Genomic DNA, 27,151 nt, shown 5'->3' with positions numbered 1-27,151 from the left:
AAAAAAAAAAAAAAAAAAAAAAAAAAAAAAAAAAAAAAAAAAAAAAAAAAAAAAAAAAAAAAAAAAAAAAAAAAAAAAAAAAAAAAAAAAAAAAAAAAAAAAAAAAAAAAAAAAAAAAAAAAAAAAAAAAAAAAAAAAAAAAAAAAAAAAAAAAAAAAAAAAAAAAAAAAAAAAAAAAAAAAAAAAAAAAAAAAAAAAAAAAAAAAAAAAAAAAAAAAAAAAAAGGGGGGGGGGGGGGGGGGGGGGGGGGGGGGGGGGGGGGGGGGGGGGGGGGGGGGGGGGGGGGGGGGGGGGGGGGGGCTTTTTTTTTAAAAAAAAAATTTTTAAAAACCCCGGGGTTTTAAACCCCCCCCCAAAAAAAAATTTTTTTGGGGGAAAAGGTTTTTTTTAAAAAAGGGAAAAAAAAAAAGGGGGGGGGAAAAAAAAAAAGGGGGGGGGAAAAAAAAAAAAAAAAACCCTTTTTCCCCCCAAAAAAAAACCCCCCCCCCCCCTTTTTAAAATTTAAAAAAAAAATTTTTTTTTCCCCAAAAAAAAATTTTTTTAAAAAAATTTATTTTTTTTTTTAAAAAAAAAAAAATTTTTATTTTTAAAAAAATTTTTTTTTTAAAATTTGGGTTTTTTTTAAAAATTTTTTTAAAAATTCCAAAATTTTTTCCCCCCCTTTTTCCCTTTAAAAAATTTCCCCTTTTAAAAAAAAAAACCCCCTTTTTTTTTTTTAAAATTTCCCCCCCCCCCTTTTTTTTAAAAAAAATTTTCCCCAATTTTTTTTTTCCTTTTTTAAAAAAAAACAACCCCCCAAAAAAAATTTTTTTTCTTTCCCCCCCCAAAAATTATTTTTGGTTTTTTTTAAAATTTTTTTTTAAAATTTTTCCCCCAAAAAAAAAAATTTTCCCCCCCCCCCCCTTTGGGAAAAACCCTTTTTTCCCTTGGGGAACCCAAAAATTTGGAAGGGTTTTTTTTTTTAAAAAAAAAAAAAACCCAAAAAACCCCCGGGGGGGGTTTTTTTTTAATTTCCCCCGGCCCGGGCCCGGGGGGGGGGGGCCCCCCCCCCCCCCCCCCAAAAAAAAAAAAAACCAAAAAAAAATCTTTTTTTTCCCTTTTTTTTTTTTGGGGGGGTGTGGGGGGGGGGGTGTGGGGGGGCCCCCAAATTTTTTTTTTTTTAAAAAAAAAAAGGGGGGGGAAAATTTTTTCAAAATGGAATGCCTGATCAATTCTCGGTGAGGTCTGAAAATCTGCTGCGTTATTTCTTGGGAAAAGAACGAATGAGATAATGCGTGGAAAGATGAGGTGTGTGTATGTGAGAGAGAGAGAGAGAGAGAGAGAGAGAGAGAGAGAGAGAGAGAGAGAGAGAGAGAGAGAGAGAGAGAGAGAGAGAGAGAGAGAGAGAGAGGTATGTCTACAGCCTCACCTTGCGTCGCTCCCAGGAAACTAAGGAAGGACACGGCGAGAATCACCCACTTCATCCTGCAATAGATTGAAATCAGAACCAATAATTCTTTTCATTATCAGGACGAAATATATATATATATATATATATATATATATATATATATATATATATATATATATAGTTGGCCTTTTGGTCTATAACTGAGAGGTTGTTTATTGAAATGTACTTACGTCCCTATCAGATGGAAACCATACATTTTTTCGCTTATCAGACATACAATTTCTTCGAAATAAATATCTAACCCAGTCGTGTCTTTTGTTTATGTAGATATCTGTATAAGATCAACCCTCAGTCTTCGTTCTTTTAAGAAAAAAATCATAACTGGAATTGGTCATTTTCTTCATCAATTTTAAAAAACGGAGTAAAAATCGACTCTTTGTCTTCAATCTTTTAAGAAAAAAAGGACTGTCATTTTCTTCGTCATTCTAAAGAAAAAATATACATACTTTGCTTTCGTTCTTTTAAGAAATTTCGTTTTTTTAAGAATTTTTTCTCTTTTAATGAATAAATAAATCCAGTTATCTTCGTCCTTCCTCGTCTGTTTTGGCTTCAAACTCCAGTTATCGTCCTGGACAGCCATCTGAGGAGTGCTCAGAGATTAGCATCCTTCTTTATCATCTTAAAAAAAAAAACCCACACATTTACACACCTCGAAATAACTTTATGTACACCATCTGTACTACACCGTACACTCTGTACACCTCACTGCCAGACCAACACAGCAGCAACACTGTAGGAACAACACGATCTTCATCACCTGAATCTATCCAAGCACAAGGCATGAAAGCAGAGAGGGTCGTCCATATTGCCTGCTTTTATATACCTTGTGTGTGTGTGTGTGTGTGTGTGTGTGTGTGTGTGTGTGTGTGTGTATGCCTCACACTTTATGAGCAAATAAATCTAGTATTTCCTCTCTTTCTCATTCCTCGTCATGTGCGTTCAGGAAAAAGACGCTGAAAAATGATTTTAAAAAAGTGGGGGGAAAAGAATATCCCCCACACGACTGGTTATTTCCCCATCGGGGAAGATATGAAATATGATGGTATGGCGAGGGAGGTGACCACACACGCACACACACACACACACATACAGGTTCCAGTAATGCCATTTTGGGTTTTATGGTCTTTTAAAAGGTTTTCCGGGACAGACAGACAGACATCCTTCCTTCCTCACGTCCTTCCTCCGTACACCTCTTCACGTCCCTCCGTACACCACCTCACGCCCCTCCGTACGCCTCCCCTCTCCCCTAACTTCCTGTCTTGTCAGTGATGGCAATGGCGTCCTTGAAATCCATACACAGTTCTCATATCTCCCCTAACTCTTCTCTCCTCCAGTATGGGCAATGCGAGCTTTCCTCTCGAAAAATTCGAAGTGATTCTCCAAGTGAAGAGACCAGACTGGTCGTGGACATCATTCAAAACATCCGCAAATTATTTGACACCGACGGATTATAATATATATATTTTTTTTTTTTTCGCTTCTCTCACGATTGTTTTCACTTGTCTTCGCGACCAGATCGGTGTGATGTCAACAGATCTTAGGTCCCTCTTGCAGTTGGAAGATATTCCAGTTCACCTGATGCAGTGGGTCTGTTTCTATTCCTCCAATGGCCTTCAATTTTCCACCGTTAGATCTCATGAGTTAGATAATGTATGTCCGACCTGTGCTACATCTTGTTGAGGTCCCTTTGTAATCTTTAGCAGTCTCTGTTTAATGCTACATCTTGTCGAGGTCCCTTTGTAATCTTCAGCAGTCTCTGTTTAATGCTACGTTTTGTCGAGGTCCCTTTGTAATCTTTAGCAGTCTGTGTTTAATGCTGCATCTTGTCGAGGTCCCTTTGTAATCTTTAGCAGTCTCTGTTTAATGCTGCATTTTGTTGAGGTCCCTTTGTAATTTTAGCAGTCTCTGTTTAATGCTGCATTTTGTCGAGGTCCCTTTGTAATCTTCAGCAGTCTCTGTTTAATGCTACGTTTTGTCGAGGTCCCTTTGTAATCTTTAGCAGTCTGTGTTTAATGCTGCATCTTGTCGAGGTCCCTTTGTAATCTTTAGCAGTCTCTGTTTAATGCTGCATTTTGTCGAAGTCCCTTTGTAATCTTTAGCAGTCTCTGTTTGATGCTGCATTTTGTCGAGGTCCCTTTGTAATCTTTAGCAGTCTCTGTTTAATGCTACATCTTGTCGAGGTCCCTTTGTAATACTTCACAGTTCCTGGGGCGTAGCAACGCCTTGCATGACTTGAGGATCATTAGCAAACATATTCAGGGGCAAATCCACTTCATTAAGCAAATCATTTACGTTCTGACACTGGGAGGTGAGCTGGACCCTCCGTGTTCCAGTGGTTGATGAGGGAAGAATAGAACGTGTTTCCTATTTACTGGTGAACAGATCGGGGACATTTTCCCATTATTTTCTTTATATACACAGATGAGAAACATTTATATCTAAGGCGATCTGTTACGTTATCGTCTTTTACAGCATGTGTTATTAAAGGATATATATATATATATATATATATATATATATATATATATATATATATATATATATATATATATATATATATATATATATATACACCAACGATTTACATCCCCATTGGATAGAAAACCGAAAATTAAAATATGTGTTATACATTAGATCTGAAAGGTATACATTTGCAGGCATGTGAAACAAGAAATACAGTGAAATAGACACTAAAAACTCCTGAATGCCAAACATAACTGCTCGGATCCTACAATGACTGTTGATCAAATCACAAGGAGAATAATGAATCCAGATCAGACATCATTTAATCAGTTGAGAGTCTTTCATTCGGTACTTTGAAACAATGGGTGTAAGACACAGGGACATCCATGGTGTTGTGGCTAGCGTTCTTGACCGTGATGCATTCCCGGGAAGGCCATAGTTGAGTGCATAAGTTCGAATCCTGGTCGTTGCAGTCGGTCCACAGTAAACCCAGCAGCTGTTCATCCAACCCTAAGTGTTCGTTGATAAAATGGGTACCTTCCTGCCTTCATCCACTCCTCCCCACGGAAGGACTGAGAGGTAATCTCTTTCTGTACGTGTAACAGCTTGTGTTGCTGTCCTAGCATCATCGTCTTTTGTGAAGACGCTTCACTGATCCTTCGTTTGTAGTACTTCTTTTAAAGGGGAAAGGTGGGTAGCGGGGAGGGCTGCAGAAGGGATGATTCTCCAGTGGTGAGATTCTGTGAGGCGGCTGCTTCAGTGGTACGTCTTTAATAGGGGCCATCACATTGGTGCTGCTCCAGTGGAACCTTCTTTTTTAAGGGGCTTCTACAGTGATGCTGCATCAATGGAACTTCCTTCGGGGGCTTCTACAGTGATGCTGCATCAATGGACCTTCCTTCGGGGGCTTCTACAGTGATGCTGCATCGATGGACCTTCCTTCGGGGGCTTCTACAGTGATGCTGCATCGATGGACCTTCCTTCGGGGGCTTCTACAGTGATGCTGCATCAATGGACCTTTCTTCGGGGGCTTCTACAATGATGCTACATCAATGGCCCTTCCTTCAGGGGCTTCTACATTGATGCTGCATCAATGGACCTTCCTCAAGGGGCTTCTACAGTGATGCTACATCAATGGACCTTCCTTAAGGGGCTTCTACATTGATGCTGTGATAGTAGAACTTCATGAAGGGACTCCTACAGTGATGTTTAATCAGCGGAACGTCTTTAAGGGGACTTCTACAGCTGCCTTAGTGGTACTTTACACGACCTGTGATCCTGGCCGGTGAACGTGGCAGACTTCCTGAGCGCTGCGAGAGCCCACCCCACCACAAAAAGGGGGGGGGGGGGCGCCCCTGGAAAGTTACAAGGCTCCAGGATCAAGTTCTCCACACCAGTGACGCTTGCCCACGTTAAAGTAAAACCCATCTTACGCATCATTTTGGGTAGTAACGCGTGACTGAAAACAACCAGACACAAGGCGACTGGCTATTCCCAGCCATGGTCCCACGTCTGGTCGCGACGGACGAGAGAGAGAGAGTGTGTGGTGGGGAAGCTGTGGACGGACGAGAGGGAGTGCGTGTGTGCGTGTGTGGTGGGGAAGCCGTGCCGAGACGCTGGGCTGTCAACGGGTGTATGGGTCACGCTGCAATGTCCCACATCGACCCCTCGTCTTTTTCCTGGTGCTGCCAGAGGAATCCTGAGAGAGGAGCTCTTGATGATAATGTAGGACCTCCTTCATCTCGACACACTGTGGTGACTTAGAGCACATAACATCCATTTGCTGATGATTAATCATGTCTCCTTTTAGGGATGGCGGTAATGAAACTCTTCCAGAGAAAAAGACAAAGACGAAGTCGACAGGAAATAGTTGTAGAATAATATTTTCCTGGATGAGAGAGAGAGAAAAAAAAATATGTATATGGGAGGTAAGTGTATAGGGAAGTGGACCCCCTCTCTCTCTCTCTTCCCTCCCTGTCTTAGTATACTGACAACGAGGAAGTGGATCGCATACTACCACAGGTATATAAACAGGGCAACATCGGAGGCTTCAGTTCCCATTCCTTCGCCAGGATATACTCAGGTTATCATAGATGGCTCTTTGTTGTCTTGAATCCTCATAAGTACATCCATATATGAAAGTCTCTACGTGTTGCTTCCCTCTTACAATAACAGTACTGGTAACTGGAATTGGTGGTTGAGACTAAAGGTTTACCCCGACATTACTTCGCCTTAAACAAATGTCTCGCGACAGTGTCATTATCCTGTGAAATGTCCATAGTTTGTGTCGATATGATCGTATACGTAAGGTCGAGCGGAGTAGCGACTCACAGAGTGGAGGTAATGTTAGTTTTCACCAGACTGTGACTTCACCTGAGTGTGGTGAACGTATCTAATAGGGTCTACCTCGATGAAATAGGGTACCTCTTGACGTCCTAAACTGAGCGATTCATTCACATGTCTGATCAGTAACTTCGCCCCGTATATTCAACGTCCTTCGTCTCTCTAAGGGGTTTTAAGAACCATGAATCTCTTCCGTTTGCTTCATGTGGTCTCAAGGTTCAATCTACTTCCAGATAAGACTAAAATACCTATGATTTACGGTATTGTAAGCCAAGACCGTCTAAGCCAGGCAACATTCAACACTCTTTCTCCCGTATGTTCCAACAGCTCCAAAACAACATTCAGTGTAGATTGCCTCGCACAAAACTTAGCGTCCGAACGCGTTCAGACGATGTTTGAGCGGGTTAGCAGGTCGAACACGCTTGACAGTCGTCGTAAATCCTACTGTTTGAGCATCTCGTTACAAACGAGAGGTTCCCGGATTAACTGCAATAAGTACGAGACGTTCCACCAACATGTAGTCATCTCTGACCGTCTGTATGACCTAAAATGAATTAAGGGGTTTAAGTAATACGAGTCTTGTAAACGATTTCCCGTAAATCTGTCAATCGTCCTTGACAGCTCCCTCTCTGTGGAGATAGCCAGATATGTCCTCACCTTTCCTCCTCACCCTGACCTAGTGTGGGGGTTAGGATGAAGACAGGGTGATGGCCCGAGGTTTAGGGATAGTCTCTTTGTAGAATAGGGAGAAAGTTGAGATAGTCCCCTTGTAGGATAGGATAGGGGGATAGTCCCCTTGTAGGATAGGATAGGGGGATAGTCCCCTTGTAGGATAGGATAGGGGTATAGTCCCCTTGTAGGATAGGATGGAAACTTGGAATGAGAGATGCTTCCCTCGTAAGATAGGAAGAAACGCTGGTCATTGATTAATCCTGTGGTTCACGTTCGGTAACTCCAGACAACACACCAGGTTACAAGTTATGATCAAAAATGCCGCCACAGACGTCGCCATGGATGTTGAAGGCTCGAACGCTGCAGATGTTCCTATAAACCATTACAGTTAAATCGGTGCAGGGGTCCCCAGGGAAGTGTTGCCGTGGTAAACGTATATATTCTCGATCTAACTTTTGCCTTTTAGTGCTCTGTGTCGTAGTACCCAACGTGCGGTTTCTGTTGAGGTCAAAATCATTACAGTAAATCCTGTTTTTTCGAAGTCCTAGATATCTCACAGTTCACTGCCTATGTACACACAGGAGTGCTGAAGTCACTCTGATGTGGTGATTCAGTGTTTTGAACGACTTCGTTTACCTGGACATCGTGCAACACTGCAAATCGACGGGCAACAGAACGTCTGTAATTTGCAACAGCACGTCTAAATGGGCGGTGCGGAAGCTGAAGATGATTGCAAATGAGAAAGGATGAGAGATTTTCGATAAACTTTGGGGGGGTAATACGAAAATGCTTCGGAAGGTGAATAGTGTGAAGAGAACAAGAGAATGAATGGGAGCATCAGTGAAGGAGGGGGAAGCAGATGGGGAAGTGATAACACACAAAGAAGGGGTGAAAAGGTGATAGAGAGAGTATATTGAAGGATTGTATGCGGAACGAAAGATTCATGGCGAATGGATTAGCGAAAAGAGAAGAGGTGGTGAAAGTCTTACGTAAGATGAAGTGTGGCAAAGCGGCTGCTGTGGATAGGATTGTATCTCAAAGAGAGGGATGACAACGTTGTTGATTCGATAGTCAGAGTTTTCAAGGGAAATGTGACTCAAGATAATGTCTCTGAGTACTGGTGGAGTGTCATTACAATGTCATTATATATGAAAGTAAGAGAGACAAAGTCTGTTGGGTATACTCTGTACGTTGCGCGGGAATGTGATGATTGAAACAGTGACAACATCAGGAGTGATAGAGGATGTGTGGATCAGGTGTTTACTTTGAAAAATAAGCGTGAGAGAATTACTTGGAGGAAGAGACGGATTTGTATGAGGTATCTATAGATCTGGAGAGGGCGCATGATAGGGTTGAAAGAGATGCTTTGCAAAAGGTGCTACGAATGTGTGGAATAGGAGGAAAACTACCAGAAGCATTAGAAGTGCCTGGGAGGTGAGTCAACTGCTGTTTGTGGATGACGCGGATCTGATGGCACACTTGAATTGCAGAAGTTGGTGCCTGAGTTTGGAAAAGAGTGAGAAAGGAGGGGTTTGAGACTTAAATGTGAATAAGAGTATGACTATGAGGTTTAGCAGGCGAGAGAGAGACAAGGTGGTTTGAGTATGAGTTTGGATGAAGAGAACCTGAGGGAAGTGGAATGTTTCAGACACCAAACTGCAGAAATGACAGCGGATGGAACGATGGGGATCTAGTGAACCACAGGGTGGGTGAGTGGACTATAACTGGTGTGTTTGAGGGTTCAGTATTCACTACGATACTGTATGGGGACGAGTCGCACGAGAACGGAATAGTGGATGGGTTAGAAATGAAATGCTCGAGGACGATATGTGGTGTGGCTTAATCGTGTGAGCCTTTAAGAAATGAGAGTGTAAAAGAGAGAGGTGTGTGTGGTAGTGGTATGTTGAGTATGGTTGAGATAGCTGTTCTGAAATTGTCCGGATGTATGGAAAGGTTAAGTAAACAGAGAGTGACTAAGAGGATCTGTGTGTGAGAAGTGGAGGGAACGAGGGTAAGGGGAGGTAGAGCATAGGAAAGGAGAGAGTGAAAGATGCGTTAAGTGTTTGGCGACCTGAACATGTAGGAGGGTGAGAGGCATGCATGGGACAGAGCGAAATGAGATGAACGAGGTGAACGAGTGAGAGTTTGTTCTCAATGGGCTGAACCTGGACATGATAAACCATGGAAAAGCACATGTGTTGTACATGAGTAAGTTAATCTTGTTCTGAAAGCAGCTTGTCTTGTGACTGATATGGTTCGCATGTTTGCTCGGGCGAGTGGAAGGAGGCGAGTATATGGTGCAGTGAAAAAAAAAGTAGAAAAAACACTGAGTAGTATTCTAGCACGCAAAATATTCCTCATCTGATAAAGATCTTTCGTGGTTGACACTTCCAGATTTTGAGCATGTAATTACCTTCTTTCGATGACATTCCTGTAAGGCACAACTTCTCGTAACCTATGTCATGATTGGAGTTTGATGAAGACAATCGGGAACATTTTGGAATCAAAGACACCACCCGAGTGTTCAAAGGCTGGTATCGACCACATGAAACAGCTTCGAACGGTGGTTCGAAGTCTGATTTGACACGCCGGCCCTGTAGCCTCAGATGCCACTATAGTATCTTTTTAATATCTTTATCTAACTGGTTCACTTTTATCTTTTACAGAATGAAGTGGTTGGTTCTGGGCATCTTCTTAGTCATCTTTTGCTTGGCTGAAGGTAAGACAGACGAACCTGCAGTTGGCAAAAAAACACTTTCTTGTGCTCGTAATCTTAAGGTTAAGATTAAAATAGGTTCTCGACTATCTAGGTTAAACATAGGTTCTTGACTTACCTCATTTGTGAGACACTGGAGGTCTGTTAAACAGTATCTCTCGCACACGGTTGCCTCTGTGCTGTATATGGTGGCTGTAAGCTACTTGGAGTGCGAGACTTCCCCAAGACTTTCAAACTGAGTTGTTTACTGAGTTACTGAGACTCTAGACATACGCGTTTGGTCTAAATCGCAACTTCTTGATACAATTGCGATTCATTTTACAGCCTCTCTTTCCAAGTAGTCAGACCATTTATTTATTTTCTTTTTCTTCTCTCCCTTCGTCAGTGATGCGTCACTTTCAAAGACTTAACTTGGAAGTTGTGGGAATGAACTCACTTCCTCCATACATCTCATGCAGGTAAGAGGCGTAATGTATAATACACATAGAGTTTAGTGAATACGTTCCCTCTAAGGGTAGACAGAGGTTACCAAAATTGGATGACACACTTCGACGTCCCCTCCTTCAGGTCGAGACAGCGAAGATGCCCGAGTCATAGCCACCAGGTCGACCAAGACGGCCATCATCTTGACCACTTCGACCACAACGACGCCCTTCACCTGCGCCCTCCTGACGAATGCCGCCACCTGCCAGAGGCGTCGCTACAGGCGCTACACCGCCATCAACGAGAACCACCTGCAGGAGGATGAGTGAGTGACGCTGACGGAGTAAGGTGTTATTGTAGCATACGTTGCTGTGGTGATAGGGTTATTGTGGTAACTGTTGTGGTGACGGTACCACTGTAGTACACAGTGATGCGGTGATGGGATTACTGTAGTAAACATTGATCGTAATGACAGTACTGATAGTATGACAGACCGTGTTCCATTGGCTCGTCTGCTCGTAAATTTGCATTGAAGTGGTGCTTGGACAATGTAAATCAGTTTGCTGGGGGTAAGACATTTACCTTGACGTGTGGGTTGCTGGAGGTCATTCTACTACAGACTACTGAAAAAGTAAGACATATTTTACAGCGTTTGAGGATGGATGCCGTGTTATTCTAGTCCGATCTAGGTCAGGCAGACGGGTAGAGTGAGGAGAGAGAAGATTGTAGAATATTCTGAAGAGACAGACAGATATTTGCACGGGTGTTATGGGTGATTGTGAGTTGTGTTGTGGTGGTGAAACGTGTACTTGGAGGAGACGATGTTGTGAGGGAGTTGTACAGACGCCGCCAAGACTACTATCATCAAAGTGAGGCGACCTCGGGGAGGATATATCGTAATTCCCTTACGTTGCCTCATTTAGGACTCGCAAAGTCCATGATGAAGAGGTGAGAAATGTTGCGTAGGAGAACACTATTCTTAATAAGTGTTCCACAATGGCAGGGACAAATGGTGAGTGACTGGAATTTGATGGAAAACTGCGGGAGCCGAAGGAAATGGAGTGGATGATGATATAATCCAGATGACAACGGTGTCAAGTCAGTCATAACTTTTTTATTGCCACACACATCAAGACCTAGGTGAAATAAGGGATATATATATATATATATCTATATATATATCTATCTATCTATCTATATATATATATATATATATATATATATATATATATATATATATATATATATATATATATATATATATATATATATATATATATATATATATATATATTCCTACGAGTCCACGGGGAAAATGAAACACGATAAGTTCCCAAGTGCACTTTCGTGTAATAATCACGTCATCTGGGGAGACACAAGAGAGAAATAGAAGTCAGTTAATATACATCGAAGAGGCGAAGCTAGGACGCCATTTACCAAATGGCGTCGCTAATGATCTATTCGACAGAATGTTTCCATTCTGCCTCCAGAATTCCAGGAGAGAATGAGAATGGACGTAACCGGCATCTTCTGTATTTCCAGGGCACTGCTGGACGGCTCTTTGGCGGACGATGAGGAACACAGCCGATCGGAGCGGGACGCCCCAGCGGAAGAACGCGACCCGCGCATCGCCCTGACCATCTGGACCACAAGTTCCTCCACCTTCACCGTGACCTCCACGTCCATCAACACCGCCATCACCTTCTCCCTCTCCTTCTACTGTACTGTCAACGGAGTCGCCTTCCCTCCCGCTTGTGGCTAAGGGAGGGAACGGACGGATCTGAAACGGACGTCCGGACCAAAGGAACGGACGGATCGGAAACGGACGTCCGGACCAAAGGAACGGACGTATCTGAAACGGACGTCCGGACTAAAGGAACGGACGGATCTGAAACGGACGCAAGGACCAAAAGGAACGGACCGAAGCCTTCATAATGCATGGGTGTTAGGTATTGAAGACTTCCTTCATGCCCCTCTGATGCTGCTGGAAACGTGATAACTCACATTGTGAGCAGCGAGGTCTTCCAGTACTATACTCTGGGCTGCAAGGAGTCTTCACCTGCCGTGTCTGGAGGATTTGGTCTGTCCAAACCCGACCACTCGTTTGTGTCTTCCTCATATGTTCTACGTTACTTCAAACTTCACTGTTACAATCATTTGTTAATATATAGGGGTCAATTATGTAAATACGTAAATATATATTGTACAACTTTCATTCTGGATGTTTTCTCTTTTTCTTGATTGAGTTTTCCTCCTGCGTCTGTACCCTCGACCACGGATATGAATGCCTTAGGCTCCGTTCCAGGAGCGCAGATTCACCTTTCATGTTCCAGCGGCTAATGGACGGAAACGAAGCATATTGGCTGCTCGACTGACTAGGCTCATTATGTAGGACTATACGAATATCAATTACCAGGGTCATTAAGGCCGTTGAAGTTGTAACAACCATTCGAGATATTTTACAACACCCTTTTGTTTTTTTTTCGGGTGTTTAGGTTAGCCTGCTTCATGATGGGTTATGATACAGCCATCATACAGTAGTCTCCCTGTATACTTAGGCGGATCATGTCATGCGCCGGGGCACTATATACATGTCATACATCCTCATACATGGGTCATTAAGACCCCATAACCACACTATCCATGCATGATTGATTCAAAATAACATCAGACGCATCTAAATTCATATATATATATATATATATATATATATATATATATATATATATATATATATATATATATATATACTCTTCTCTCTTCTCTTCCAGTGACCATATATCACTTCTAGACAGATTTTCACGCGTTCGAGTCTATATATTGGCGGGATAAGGCCGTACGTAGCAATGGAACAGTTACTTCTCTACTTTCAAGGGACACTTTTACAAACAGGTTCACAGGAGAAGCACGAGAGTGTAACTGTACATCGAGGGGAGGGGCGAGAGCGCCAGCGGGAGTGCTGTCACAAGGTGTGTGAACAGAACACAGCTGGACCCTAACGCTGTCGAGCGAGAAATATAATTACAACCCAGAATTCACAGCGTCCAGGATAAAACCTCAGCTAAATACGTTCTCAGGAAAACTTGAATGTATAATTGCGCATCGAAGTTACCTTCTTTCCCATCCCCTACACGTTTGTGGAATACCATCTCTCGTGAGGTGAATGAAGAAGGACAGATGTCAACACCGTGTCGTAAAGCACATCTGGAATACCAGATTTACGGAATAACTTGCTGGGTTATAGCGACACGTTGGACGGAGGCTGACTGAGTGCGTCTACACCACCGCCCAACACAGTAGAGGGAAGTTGCAAGCAAAGCTATATATAGATTGCGTGTCCTCACTCGGCTGGCAGGCAGCATATCAGTGGAGGTATATAACCCTCGTAGCTCTGGAGGTGGGAGACACCCGTCTCAAGGATATACTTAAGGTTTCTACTGGAGATATAACCCGAGTCTAACCCCGTTCTCGATATAGCAGTGAGGTGCAGTCGACGTGAGGTGTATATACTATGACTCTCATCTCGTTTAGCTGTAGCGTTTGAGATTGGTTCTCCCATCACAGATAACGCCACCCCGAGCTCAACCATCCATCCATCCCCTTCCCTCCCCTACTTACTGACAGACCAGCACCATAGGCAGTTAAGTCTACGGCTGAAAACACCGGTGGTTACTGTACCATCATTCCTGGTATTTTGTTGCGTATACCGTGCCACCATTACGTCAACACCATGGCTGAATTATGACCAGGAGGTGCAATTAACATTTGATTATATCATCGCAATTCATGATGCACCATGGCATGGTTTACTGTCGTACGCTGGCCAGAGCCTCCAACAGTGGATGGATGGTTGACGCGATTGAATGAGATTAAGACAAGGTCAACAGCTGGTCATTCATAAAAATCCTCACTGTTCTATAATGTGCGTTCATGCGTTCGGCATGAACAATACGCAAGAACAAACACCTTCGTAGTAACAAAGTGCAATGATGATGATGATGATGATGCGTGTTCGTCTTTGAGGGATGGGTGTGAGACGGTGGAGGAGGACGTACTTAGTGTCGTTATTATGAAAGATGCATCTTGGGACTATAGGGATTCTTGAGAAATGTTGAATAAGTGTTTGTAGTGTGGGAGAGATGAGTGATGTCCAGAGCGCAAAGGAGAAAGTGTAACTAGTATATGCCTGGGGATTGTAGTTTCAGATGGGTGTATATTTGGTGGAGTGGAGATTATAACTGGGTCGGGTGTGTGGTCTGCTGTGTTTAATACAGTGTGTAAATGCTCTGTCGATGTTGTGTTTGATGGGGTAAGAGCTCCTTGAAGGCTGGTGGGACTTTTGAGGAGTCTAGTGTTGTAGTAAAGACCTGGGTGCTACGCGACTTGAGGTGATATTGTATTGAGAGTACTTTTGTGTTATGGTGCAAGTATTGAGTGTCTGCTGTTTTCTCAGGCAGCTGGTGATTGTTCTGAGTTCTCTGGTCTGTTGCTTTGTTATATTTGCTTCTGATACGATGTGTGTGTGTGTGTGTGTGTGTGTGTGTGTGTGTGTGTGTGTGTGTGTGTGTGTGTGTGTGTGTGTGTGTGTGTGTGCCTAATATGGCCGGATTTCCGCTAAGTAGGAATAGATTTACGTCTGTCAGGGGTTTAAGAAGGTGAGGGTAGATTTCGTTGACGATGTGGACGTTCGGTCTTGAGTGAGCCAATATTCTAACTGCGTAATGTAGTGTTGCGTGTTTTTGTGATGTTGTATGAGCAGTGTGTACACTGGTGGCGTGATGTGAGGGCGAGGTCGTCTGCAATCCGAGAGGAATTTCACGCTGTGGTCTGCAAGTGGTGATGGCGGTGGGGTCATTGTAAGGAGTGACTGAAGAGGGTTAGAGAGAGAGGACTGCTCCTTGGGAGAGAGAGAGAGAGAGAGAGAGAGAGAGAGAGAGAGAGAGAGAGAGAGAGAGAGAGAGAGAGAGAGAGAGAGAGAGAGAGAGAGAGAGAGAGAGAGAGAGAGAGAGAGAGAACACTGACCCTGGAATCCGTCTGTGCGAGGTTAGTTTATCTTGGCCATTTGAATAACTTCCCTCGAATCACCTGCTGGGCTCGTTCTATCATCTCGTACACTAATATGTATTCACTTTCCTTTTTGTTTTTGTTTTCAGAATGAAGTGGTTGGCTGTCGGCAGCTTGCTATGTCTCCTGTGTTTGGCTCAAGGTGAGGAAACACATCCAATACATTTAACTGTGAGGGTACGTCAAATACTGCACACACGTCTGATATAAATGACCTCAAAGAGACATTCATGAGGGAGCCAGAGATTATGAGGATTGTGAGGTAACACTCACAACATAAGATCATGAGTTACATGGTATTCAACGTTGCTACAGAATTGCATATCCTCTTGTGTCGGAGTTACAGTAATGTGAGCGATACAGAAATTTTCAGCTCAACGAACATACTCAAGTCTCACCAGTTACGTCTGTCTACACACACACACACACACACACACACACACACACACACACACACACACACAAACACACACTAATTTCGCTTTCATTTCCCACCTCTTCTTTCACAAGTTCCCTCATTTCCATCACTTCTTTCACTGGTTGAGTCATTTCTCCCTTCCGAAATACGACTAAACCAAGGAGTTCTCATTCTCAAAACAGTCACGTCCCTCACCTGTCCAGCTGGTGACAATTAATTAAATCTCCCTAGTTACCAACCCTCACTTATCAAATATAATAATACATAAAGACAAAAGTATGGGTCACTTATCGTATGTGTTCAGAAATAATCAAATGAAACACGATAAGTTCCCAATTTTCCCCGTAGACTCGTATGAATGTCTTGATGTGTGTGTTCATGTCACGATAGGTCGCGAGGCCGAGGACGGACGGCTCATTGCTGCTCGCTCCACAAAGACAGCGATCGTCCTGACCACCTCCACGACAGCGGCCCCCTTCACCTGCGCCCTGGCCACCAACGCCGCCGCCTGCCAGAGGCGACGCTACAGGCGCTACTCCAGCCTCAACACCCACACGCTGGCGGCCGACGGGTGAGTGAATACTCAAAGAGTCTGAAGTTCTCTATGGGTGTTTATAAGGGGGTGATTATACGGTCTTTATAGCGTTATGAGAGGGTGATTACGTGTGGTGTTTATAGCGTGATGGGAGAGTGGATATAGGGTAACTATATGGTGTGAGGAAAGGGTGATTCTTGGGTTCATATAGGGAGATGAGAGAGCTGGTCACTGATGAATTTGTTACGAGACACTAGGTGCCTGTTACAGTGTCTGTTACGAGGCACTAAGTGCCTGTTACTGAGTGTGTTACGAGGCTAAGTGTCAGTTATAGAGTGTGTTATGAGGCATGAAGTGCCCGTTACAGAGTGTGTTACGAGGCATGAAGTGCCTGTGACACAGTATGCCCGTTACAGGGTGTGTTACGAGGCATTAAGTGCCTGTGACACAGTGGAAACGACATTAACAAAGATTATTTATCACTACCCCACCTGCGTCACCCATGAGATGACAGATCACCTCACCACTGCTGCACGTGAGGGAGGGAGGGAGGGACTGCAGAGGGGCACCGCCCTGTCAATGCTGTTACTAAATGGCGGGGAAAAAATTCGTGTATTTACAGGCTGCTCCTTGACGGGTCCATGGACGATGACGTGGTCGGGGAGGGAGGTGGACGACCCCTCGCCAACCCGAGGGAGGGACGGGTCGCCCTGGTAGTCTGGACGACCCTCTCCTCCACCTTCACCGTCACCGCCACCTCCATCAACAGCTCCACCACCTTCTCCCTCTCCTTCTTCTGCACCGTCAACGGCGCCGCTCTGCCACCCGCCTGCGGCTAGAGTTCTTGGGTCCAGTGACTTGACACCACACACACCCACACACACACACACACACAAGGGAAGGACGATGAAGGCTTTTACAGACGCGTCGGCGGAGGGACGCTGTCGCTACGACTGTTTTCCAGAGAAGAAACGTGATGTAGATGAGTCCCAGCTCCATGTATTCGGTCGATGGACCGAGAGGGTGCGGAGGACAAGGAGCTTCCAGGAACAGCAGCTAAAGAACACCCCAGAAACCTCAGCAAGGCGTCGGAGAACCAGCAGTTTACTTGCAAACAACCAATCAACCTTTTGCAACGGACTGAGACGTATTCATATCTTTTTTTTCTTCTTTAGATTTTTAAGTCTTACTGATGGATAAGGATAGTTTCTATACAGAGGTCAATTATGTAAATATGTATATACGTTTATATACATCTTTGTATCGTTATTTCTCCCCTGTTTTCAATGTTGTTGTAAAAAAAGCATCAAATGTTTTTTCTTGAAAATGTGTAAAAAAAAGAAGAAAAAATAATTTGCTTCGAAACTATATTCTATTTTTCCTTATCATCTTATCACTACGGCCTGTGTCACAAGCCTGACCTACGTATGAAATTCAGATAAATGAGTCGCAGGGAAGGGAAGATGGACTCCTTTGGAATGAGCAGTTCATCGCTCTGATTTCATCCCAATAACCTCTTCACTTACTGCAGGAAAAGTTCCAGATGACTGGATGTTTGCCAGTGCTACGCCAGTATTCAAAAGATGAAAAGACAGTCAGTCACTGCCCGGAATATATCGTCGAATTAGCTTCACGTCTGTAGTTGGGAAAACTTAATGGAAACCATCATTCAAGGAAAAGACTTTAAACTATCTAGAAAACCATCGCTTGATGAACGATCCTCGATATGGCTTTCGATAAAATAGCTCATGTCGGACAGTGCGATGGTCAGGACGCAGGTTGACTGGTTGTAAACAAAGAGGTATGATGAATGGTCAAACCTCAGAATGGTTAGACGTAACAAGTGGAGTGCCGCAAGGATCTGTCTTGGGATCAGTTTTCTTTCTCATGTACATAAATGATATTGACAATGGACTGCATTGTAATAATATAACGAAATTCGCAGACGATATCAAGTCGAAAAATAAATATATAAAAAAAAAAACGAACGTCTGTGGCTTTAAACTGACATAGATGAATTAATATAAACCATTGGGTTGCAAATGTATACTAATATCGCTGAGTGAAAAGCTTTACATATCGATTGTGAGAAGGGGAAGACAAGTTACAATATGAGATCTATTGCGTTATATAAATAAACATGAAGAAAAAAAATAGACGGTATAATGATCTCTGGTGACCTAAAGCCAAGTGAGCAGTGTATAGAGGCAGTAAACGGTGCATGGAAACCATCGTCACTTTTTTAAGTTCGCTGGTGCGTCCTCATCTTGACTATTTGTCTGTCTTGGTCATCCTACTTAGAAAAAAAGTCATGGAAAGAGAGAATGCAGCGTCGAACTACCAAGATGATTCCCAGAATGAGATACAAATCCTATGCAAATCGACTCATAGACTTCAAACTGTTTACCTTAACAAAAGAGAAGGTTAAGAGGTGATCTAACACAGGCATCTAGAATCATCAAAGGCTTCGATTATCTCGATCTAAGCAGCTACTTAAAGGAGTTGTTTCGCCTGATTATACTCCTGGCAATGGACACCAACTCGTGGGAAAACATTTTACCTCAAATGAGACCAAATACTTTTTCTTCTAATGAGTGAGTGGGTTGAAAGTAGTGCCACAGACATGTTCTGGAAGAGATTTCATAAATATTTCCCTTCAGGTCCACGACTGACATTATCTGCACCTTTTTAGTCACACGAAAAGTCTGCAACATTTTTTTTTTTTCCTCTTTTCAAAACATCTGTCTGTATGGATGTCCAAGTCTTACCACACTGATCTGTGAGTTCCTTGCAACATCATCCATCATAGACAACCTCGAGAGGACCCGGGGGTCTGTTGCTGTTTGAATTCCTTCTGTAAATCCTTCGTAGAAACTGATGATTCTGAGTAGATTAGATCGAATCGTGGAGGGGATGATGGTTGCAGATAAAGCAGCACAAAATAATCATTCGTTATTTCCTGGTTTTACTTCCCCCTTTTTTATGTTTTACTTTCTACGAGATTCTGATTTTTTTTTTTTTCATATTGAGTCTTATTCTATTTCTTTGTTGTTGAGTATTACATAATGGCTCAGAGGGGAAAAAAATATTGTCAGTGTAGACTTGTTACTATATGCTGTAGGTGAGGTAACAGACCCATCCGTCTATACCATACACGGGATAGACACGTCCTATTACACCATAGATGGAGTATAGACACGTTCTTCTACACCATAGGTGGGATACAGACATGTCCTTTTACACCATAGTTGGTATATACACATGTCCTTCTCTACCGCAGATGGGATACAAACTTTTTTTTTTTTTTTGTCTCGCTACGGTGTAGACTCGTCCTTTGCACTGTAGCTAGGGTACAGCCACGTCTCTCTGCACTGTAGCTGGGGTACAGACTCGTCCATGTGCATTGCAGTTAAGCACAAACTCGACCCTCTGCACTGTAGCTGGACACAAGACCCTCTGCACTGTAGCTGCTCACAGACTCGACCCTCTGTACTCGTTTCGCCGGCCATGGGCGTCCCCTGACGCTAAATATAGCTTCACACACAGACCTCAGGATAGACACAGAGATGCACAGATCCCATCAGGAAACTTGTGAGGTTTATTTACTCATCTCTATCTATATATTTTTTTCTTTATCTTCGATTTTTTAGATCAGTATGATGTAAACAGGATAAGTTGTGTACCCTAGTCAGACGTCTACCAACTGATATCAGTAATGGTATTACAGGTCGATTATTATAACAGCCAGGCACATGATACAGATCTACATTACTTTTAAATTCTCTTTTTTCTCTCTTTCTTTCCCTTCTTTCCTTTTGTGGTGAAGGAAAAAAGCTATACGAATCGACGAGACGGTACGTCTACAACGAGTGGTATATAACCCGGGCGACAGTCGGGGCTTCGATTCCCCGTCGGCTGGATACGTACATACACACACCCACACACACACACACCCTCTACCAGGCAACGATGTAAGTCACACATCATCCTACCCTGACCTGGCGAAGGTCTCTCGGCTTGAACGGGGTACGAAGGCTCCTCACTCATAGTGATGGCGTTCCTTTAAGAAAAAAAAGAGAAGATTCTTCCTTTTACTTTAGAGATAAAACAAAATAGCAATAAGGCACCGGCCGGATTCGAGTGGCCGAGACACCCGCAGACATTCTACTTCAAAAAACTCAGTATCAAATTTCTTATCTTTTTCGCATATCAGTATGGATTATCGTATGCTTGTTATCGCCTGCAAGTGTTCGCACGGAGGACGTGTTAATCACCATGGACGAGGGTCCGATCATCGTCAGAGATAGAGGGAAACGAGGAGAGAGTCGTCAAGGACCTTCTCGACCCAAGGGAACCGACCTTACCCTGCTCCTAAGTGTAGCGGAGCCTCGAACGCTGCATGACTTCCCATAAGACGTAAATGATTAACCATCACATGCAAACGCCCACAAAGAAATAACACGATTGACGAAGACGAATATAATTTGTTTGAACTTTAAAAAAGTTGAAATGCACTGCATTCTGCAAGATGATGTCCTGCAAAATCTGGAATGAGAATACAATGAAATTGTGAAACTGTAATTTGTGAATCGTGAACGCACAGACACCTGCTGATAAGCCGTAATTACCTGATTAGTGTGCTATGCTCTCTTTTAGATAAAAAAAAAAAACGTAAACAGAACGTTGAGTTTACACATGGAAATAAGGCTTAAGTCACTATGGTAGACTTTGGAAAAAAACGTACCCTTTTTTTTTCTATCGTCTTCAAGAACTTCTGACCAGTGAAGAACAGGTTCTGGACAAGTGAACATCGTCCTAAAGTTAGAACACTATGTTAAATACAAGTGAACATCGTCATCAGGTTATAAACATTATGTTCAGCACAGCTGAACACCGTCACCAGGTTAAATATCACAATGTTCAGTGCAACTAAACGCTGTCATTGGTTTTCAATACATTCACGCACACACTGAAGTGTGAAACAAGGAATGTAAATAGATGGTACTGTAGAAAATGACATCCAAACTGACTCATGTGATCTCTGATATTGTAGATCATAAATCAAAAGTAAGTTCGGATACATATGACGACCCAAGTTACTTTTGCCATTGCAGAGAGCAAGCAGTCGTTCATATCAAGGTCTCCAGTCACGAACAAAAATTTCTCATTGAGACGACATAACGATGAACTGAGGAAGAAATGGAAGGAATCACCCCATGAATTCTTGAAGACGAGAAAAATCTATCTTGATAAAAAAAAAAGGCGCAAGTTTGTATAGTGGTCTGGAGAAATATGTGAAGGTCATGATTCCTAAAGCTTGGCGAAGTGAGGAAAAAAAAAAAAAAAATACAGCCAACCTTAGAACTGCCGTATTGGTTACCAATATGACTATTGGTTATACAAGATAATACGAGTGCAACCACACCCGTCGATAGCAGCAATAGGTTGATATAAATCTCGTCACTTGAGACTGCAAAGATATACATCCGGAGAACAAATAACACACCAAAAATAGTTTGCTGGATAACTGATTCGGGAGCCGCTGGCCGTGCAGGGAGACGATCAAGGAGGCTGACGGTTGGGTCTGGAATTAAGAAATTACCAGCAAATGGAAAAGAAGATTCGTCGATTGTGTGAAAGGACCTGTGACCAGAGAATTCCCAAGAAATGTAATTGAGGACTCGGCCAAGTGTGGGAGACTTGCATGCGAGTGCTAAATAGTGGCGGATATCAACACTGCTACTGCAACTGTGTGAGACACACTCATAGAGGAAAACAATCAGGTTTTTGGGATGGATCTTGAGATTAGAAAAGTGTAGGTATACTCTTGCCTAATCACACAAAGGCAGATGCAAGTCTGAAAGAGAGAGAATTGATTTTGAGAGAAGAGAGAAAAAGGAAACTTATGTGAGATTGAGGGAGAAAAAATAATCAGTGGGATAAAAATCATAAAGTCGGTCGCCATGGTTCAATTTTTTTTTTCAGCTAAGTGCTGGGAAGTGATTCAGCGGTGAACATCTCGCTTGACGAAGAAAGACTACCTAACCGTTTGTGTATCCAACACGGGCCACTAAGAGGAACCCCTTAACTTGTGTTTATCATAGCAGAACACCTGCAGCCCCTTAACCTGATGTTTATCACAGCAGAACACCTGTAAACCCCTAACCCTGAATGTGTGACATAGATAATGACGAATAATGGCTTTGGTCTATGAAACGAACGTTTGTCAACAAAGATAACAAACTACGAATCATGCACTCACAGTCAGCATATGTTTATCCTAACTACGATTCATGCATTCACATATTCAACCTATGTTTATCCTAACTACGAATCAGGCATTCACTTATTCAACCTATGTTTATCTTACCTTAAAGAGAATTACGATGCACTGAAATTCACGCTTCTCTTTCATGTTCCAGTACTACGTGAGTGTCACAGGTCACATTCACTCATGGCTCGCAAAGACTTAAACTTGACTTAAATTGCTTCGTTTGACTCAGAACGACCTTAACGAGGCTTTAAAAACATACTGATGATTGTAACTGACATTGTGATGCTTCACTGATGTTGATACATCAATGTATCATTACTGAACAACTGTATGTTGTTGTTTTATTCCCTTGAGCAACTGCCTGTACATATCGAGCTGCTATTTATCACACTACTTAATCCAAAATTGTTTATCTGTATTACAGAATGAAGCGGTTCGTTCTTCTATGCATCTTCATGGGCATCCTATGCCTGGCAGAAGGTAAGGACATTAGGTTCCGAATCTTCAAACTATAAAAAGGGTCTCGTATAGTTTTGCTCTGAGAAACTGATTATGAATATAAATGATTTACCTCCGTTAAGAGAGGAGACATTTCTCTAAGTCACGGAAGAGTTCAATTTCACTATTACAAAGGCAGCTACGAACTGCTAGATTGTAAGTTAATATGTCACTGAATGACATATTAACTGATGGTGATGGGTCTTCATAAAGCAGAGGGTCTTTGCTCTTGTTACATTCCAACGTTCTCTCTTTCACTCAGGTCACATTTGAACATTCTCACTTTCACTCTGGACACATTGAAATATTTCCATTTTCACTCGGGTTTTCATATATTCTCTTCCTACCGGTTTCATTCACACAGAATATTCCTATACATCATATCTAACTTATGTGACAAATTCTACAATGAATCACAGGCTCTTGAATACACTAGCAGTAGAGCTTCTTTTTCACTTTCAAGTCTAAGGATTCTATCCATATATCAAACCCCTCTAGAAAGAGTATATGATGTCATTTGAATTAGAGTACAAAAGTTGTAATAAGGAACAGGAACAAAGTTCTATTAAGTATTGTCCAAATAACACTCGTGTCACTGGCTATAGTTAAGGTTCGATTCCTGGGCGCGGGAGTTGGCCCACATCCTACTCAGTCTTTTTTATTTCGCCCTTGGGTACCTTCCTTAAGCTCTGGTGTGTGTGTGTGTGTGTGTGTGAAGCTTAAAATTCCCTCAGTTTCCAGACCCTGCCGTGTGGAGGCCACTGGATCAACTTAGGGTCCAATGAGTGTATACACACACACACACACACACACACCCTAGCTAACAGACCTCATGTTTACATTCGTATGTTTACATCGGACAGGTCGTGACAGCGATGACGCACGAATCGCAGCGTCCAGGACGACCAAGACGGCCATCGTCCTCACCACCTCCACGACCGTCACGCCCTTCACCTGCGCCCTGGCCACCAACGCTGCTGCCTGCCAGAGACGACGCTACAGGCGCTACTCCGACCTCCTCCTCCAAGACTACGGACAGGAGAGGTAGGGCGAGCAATGTCTTGTTTGGCGTGGGGGGGGGGGGGATGTGATAGGCTCAGGTGTGATGCTTGATGTAGCAGTGGAGAGAGAGAGAGAGAGAGAGAGAGAGAGAGAGAGAGAGAGAGAGAGAGAGAGAGAGAGAGAGAGAACATGGCACGGAGGAGTTTTCAGGAACGAGGAACAGTCAGCAGCAGATAAGGAGCTTAAACCAGTAGAATACAAGGGACGTATTGGGTGTATTGAGCTGTTGGCGACAGCTAACATATTTAGTATATTGAGCTGTTGGAGACAGCTAACAAGGCACAACGTTAGTGTGAGAACCACTCTTGCAAGGATGTTCATAGATGAAAAAAGAGAATTAAGAATAATCTACTCAAAATATATCGCAATAACTGACTCACAGCTCACACCAACGATAGCTTCTCTGACACTCGTCCTTCACTCCCTGTCCTCGAAAGTCGAAATAATCTCCCCATTATCCTGCATGATGATCCAACTCCTTATCATCCTCCCTTCAACTGTCTGTGTCTGTGTGTAAAGTGGCTAAAGTATAAGTTACTCAATACTTAGTATGCAAACAGGGTTACTACAGAGACGGATATTGAGCAAGGTTCCTTCATATACATTAGTACTGCCTTAATAGTTTCCAATATCAATGTAATTTAATGGAGTAACACCACTTTTACATTCGGCCTGGTCTGCATCGTAGCCTAATCATCTTTCAGGCAAGATATCGACGGGTCGCTGAGTGAAGTGGTGGAAAACGAACCCTCTGACGACCGAGACCCTCGCCTGGCCATTAGGATTATATCTACCGTGTCCTCCACCTTCACCGTTACCTCGACCTCAATCAACAGCGCCATAACCTTCTCCCTCTCCTTCTTCTGCACCGTTAACGGGGCCATGCTCCCTCCTGCCTGTGGCTAGGAACAGAAGGGCGAGTGGAGACTCGACGGGAGGAGACGGCCGGACCGCCCTCAGTGTGTGAGTGTGTGGGTGTCTGACATGAAAAAGGTTCTCTAAGATACAGAAGAATTCGTCAAGGATCAGAAAATATCTACAATGGTATCTCCCTCATGCAAGATGTCACCTTAAATTCTGCTGAGACGTTGATGTGGAGGACTTCACAGCCTCGCTTCAAGCCACGGCGTGACCATCAAATAGCTATGAATCCCTAACTATCTACCTATCTATCTCTATCTATCTCTATCTATCTGCATCCACACGCCACTGAGGATGGTCACCGTCCCTGTCAAGACATAACTTACACTTACCTTACGACACATGTCCGAGTACACCATACCATCAGCTGATTTTACAGGGGTCAACGATGTAAATATTTCTAAATATATTGCTTGAACTACCTCTGGTTTATATCTTACCTCAAGCGCAATGGTCATATATATATATAGGACTTTACATATGTATGGCACCGTAGGTCACAAAACATCAGACGTTGACGTGAGGGATTCACTCGTCTGGTTTATATATATATATATATATATATATATATATATATATATATATATATATATATATATATATATATATATTGACTGTGATTAGGGATTCAGTTATCCCTACCGTCTCTGGTGTCACTTAAACAAGTTATCTTTCCTATTGGCCTTTTGCGTCACTTTCTTAAAAAAAAAAAAATCACAGAACACTTACGTTGCGCAGAGGCAGTTGACACTGAGGCAGTCTGAGGTGTTACCGATGCACTTCATCACTGTAGACTCGTAGACAAGGGGAACGGGATGGATGATACAGGAGACAGTCAATAAGAGAGGCTGTTGTATATAGACGCGGTGTATGGTTCCATATCGTCACCTACACACCTAGAAATGCGTAAACATCGCGTCACTTCTAAAAGGACTCTACAGACGGAGGGAATTAAACGCACATACAAGCAAAACGTTCACGTAAACTGAAAATATCTGATTATGACATTCTATTTAACTTTAGAGTAAGTGTCATTCTCTGGAAACTGTGAAGTAATCTGAACTCAAGGAAAATTCTTACATGAAATTTGAAACTTTTGAGACTGTTTCCTTACATATGGAGGGAAGGAGTCTTCGAACTTATTACCACCAGTGTGAGGGCGTCCTGTCCTATCACTGAAATACTAACATCTTCCGTATGGATGACGGGAAGTAACCAGGTGAGCAGGTAGGTAAGTAGGTATACTATAAATAGCAAACGCGTGAGCGACACTGGACAATAAGTCTTGAGACTGTATCTGCGTAGCACAGAAAGGTTACTTTACGCAAGTTTGTTATTGTTTTCTCATAGAGAAGAGGACACGTCTCATATGACTCAGAAACAGGACTGCATCCGGCGTGAGGTTTAAACACATTCTGATCCTGCTTAACACATATTCCGATCCGATTTATCGTCGTGAAACCCCAAATAGTCCATAGAATATCGAGAACCAGACGCATTACCAACCCCAAATCTCTAACACGTTTATTATATCAAGCTCCTGTAGACTACGGGCGAATTGACTCGTAGATGTAGTAAGAGAGCATAGGAAGTAGCACACATACAGTGAAAGAGTTTCTGAAGGACTGATGGTGGTAATGAGTGTCGTGGTAGCAAGACAAATGCATGTAATCCGAGACGTTAACACGTATCGTGAAAAGACCTATATCTGATAGTGAACACATTAACTTATATGTATACTTACAGCCAACCATCCATGCCGAAAGTATGCATAATGCATACTTGTGTCCTAGGGTAAGTATTATTTAGCCCGAGTACATGAGAAAACGTATCTTAGATTGACGACATGTGCTTCGCGTATTGCTCAACACTTTGTGTAGGTTCCGTCCTGAGTATGAATACTGTTAGTGTGGAATCCACTCGGTGTAGGACGACTCAGACACTGTCAGACTCAGCCACTATGTGTGTGTCACGAATTACAGGACCCAGCCAGTGTGAGACCAACCTAAGGCCCAGCTTACTGTAGGAACCACCTAGTGATGTCGGACCATAATTAGAAAAAAGATTTAGATACAGAGCCCTTTTCTTAGAAGACCCCCAACCTAAAATAACAAAAAGGTGTCTACAACCAGTAGGTAGGGGGTTTACTTGATGTAAGAATCACCCCCATTATGTGGGAAAGACCCAAGGGATTCGACACACCCACACACCACCTATGCATTTTCAGGTCACGTATATTATGCAGGTGGGTGACTCTTCGCCAGGAACTTCCCCTCCTCCTCCTCCTACGGCAGGTAGATAGCGAAGAGTGA

At 42.9% G+C, this 27,151-nt stretch overlaps 3 protein-coding genes and 1 long non-coding RNA gene across 6 annotated transcripts; 3 read left to right on the top strand and 1 right to left on the bottom strand.

The window, feature by feature from the left end:
* Nucleotides 1–1,231: 1,231 nt before the first annotated feature.
* Nucleotides 1,232–27,151, bottom strand: LOC139751016 (uncharacterized). The gene is made up of 3 exons (XR_011713260.1): nt 25,954–27,151; nt 25,569–25,735; nt 1,232–1,464 (listed from the first exon to the last, which is right to left on the bottom strand). It is a non-coding gene; the product is annotated as an uncharacterized lncRNA (long non-coding RNA).
* Nucleotides 5,898–12,282, top strand: LOC139751014 (uncharacterized). The gene is made up of 4 exons (XM_071666089.1): nt 5,898–5,996; nt 9,595–9,647; nt 10,212–10,392; nt 11,610–12,282. Exons 2-4 carry the CDS (start codon nt 9,596–9,598, stop codon nt 11,827–11,829), a joined length of 453 nt encoding a protein of 150 aa, XP_071522190.1. The 5' UTR covers nt 5,898–5,996; nt 9,595; the 3' UTR covers nt 11,830–12,282.
* On the top strand, nt 12,875–17,659 carry LOC139751012 (uncharacterized). Of its 3 annotated transcripts, none has more exons than XM_071666085.1 (4): nt 12,875–13,567; nt 15,221–15,273; nt 15,940–16,120; nt 16,707–17,659. In XM_071666085.1, exons 2-4 carry the CDS (start codon nt 15,222–15,224, stop codon nt 16,921–16,923), a joined length of 450 nt encoding a protein of 149 aa, XP_071522186.1. In that variant the 5' UTR covers nt 12,875–13,567; nt 15,221; the 3' UTR covers nt 16,924–17,659. The 3 variants fall into 3 exon arrangements, with proteins under 3 accessions (XP_071522186.1, XP_071522187.1, XP_071522185.1); XM_071666086.1 differs by having other exon boundaries at nt 13,445–13,497; XM_071666084.1 differs by lacking the exon at nt 12,875–13,567 and having other exon boundaries at nt 13,576–15,273.
* Nucleotides 19,976–25,256, top strand: LOC139751013 (uncharacterized). Its single transcript, XM_071666087.1, has 4 exons — nt 19,976–20,055; nt 22,783–22,838; nt 23,720–23,900; nt 24,623–25,256. Exons 2-4 carry the CDS (start codon nt 22,784–22,786, stop codon nt 24,822–24,824), a joined length of 438 nt encoding a protein of 145 aa, XP_071522188.1. The 5' UTR covers nt 19,976–20,055; nt 22,783; the 3' UTR covers nt 24,825–25,256.

Source organism: Panulirus ornatus, chromosome 10 (genome assembly GCF_036320965.1).
Source record: "Panulirus ornatus isolate Po-2019 chromosome 10, ASM3632096v1, whole genome shotgun sequence".
Taxonomy (NCBI): Eukaryota; Metazoa; Arthropoda; class Malacostraca; order Decapoda; family Palinuridae; genus Panulirus; species Panulirus ornatus.
Note: the sequence above shows the minus strand (reverse complement) of the source record. Positions and strands in the feature narration are given on the sequence as shown.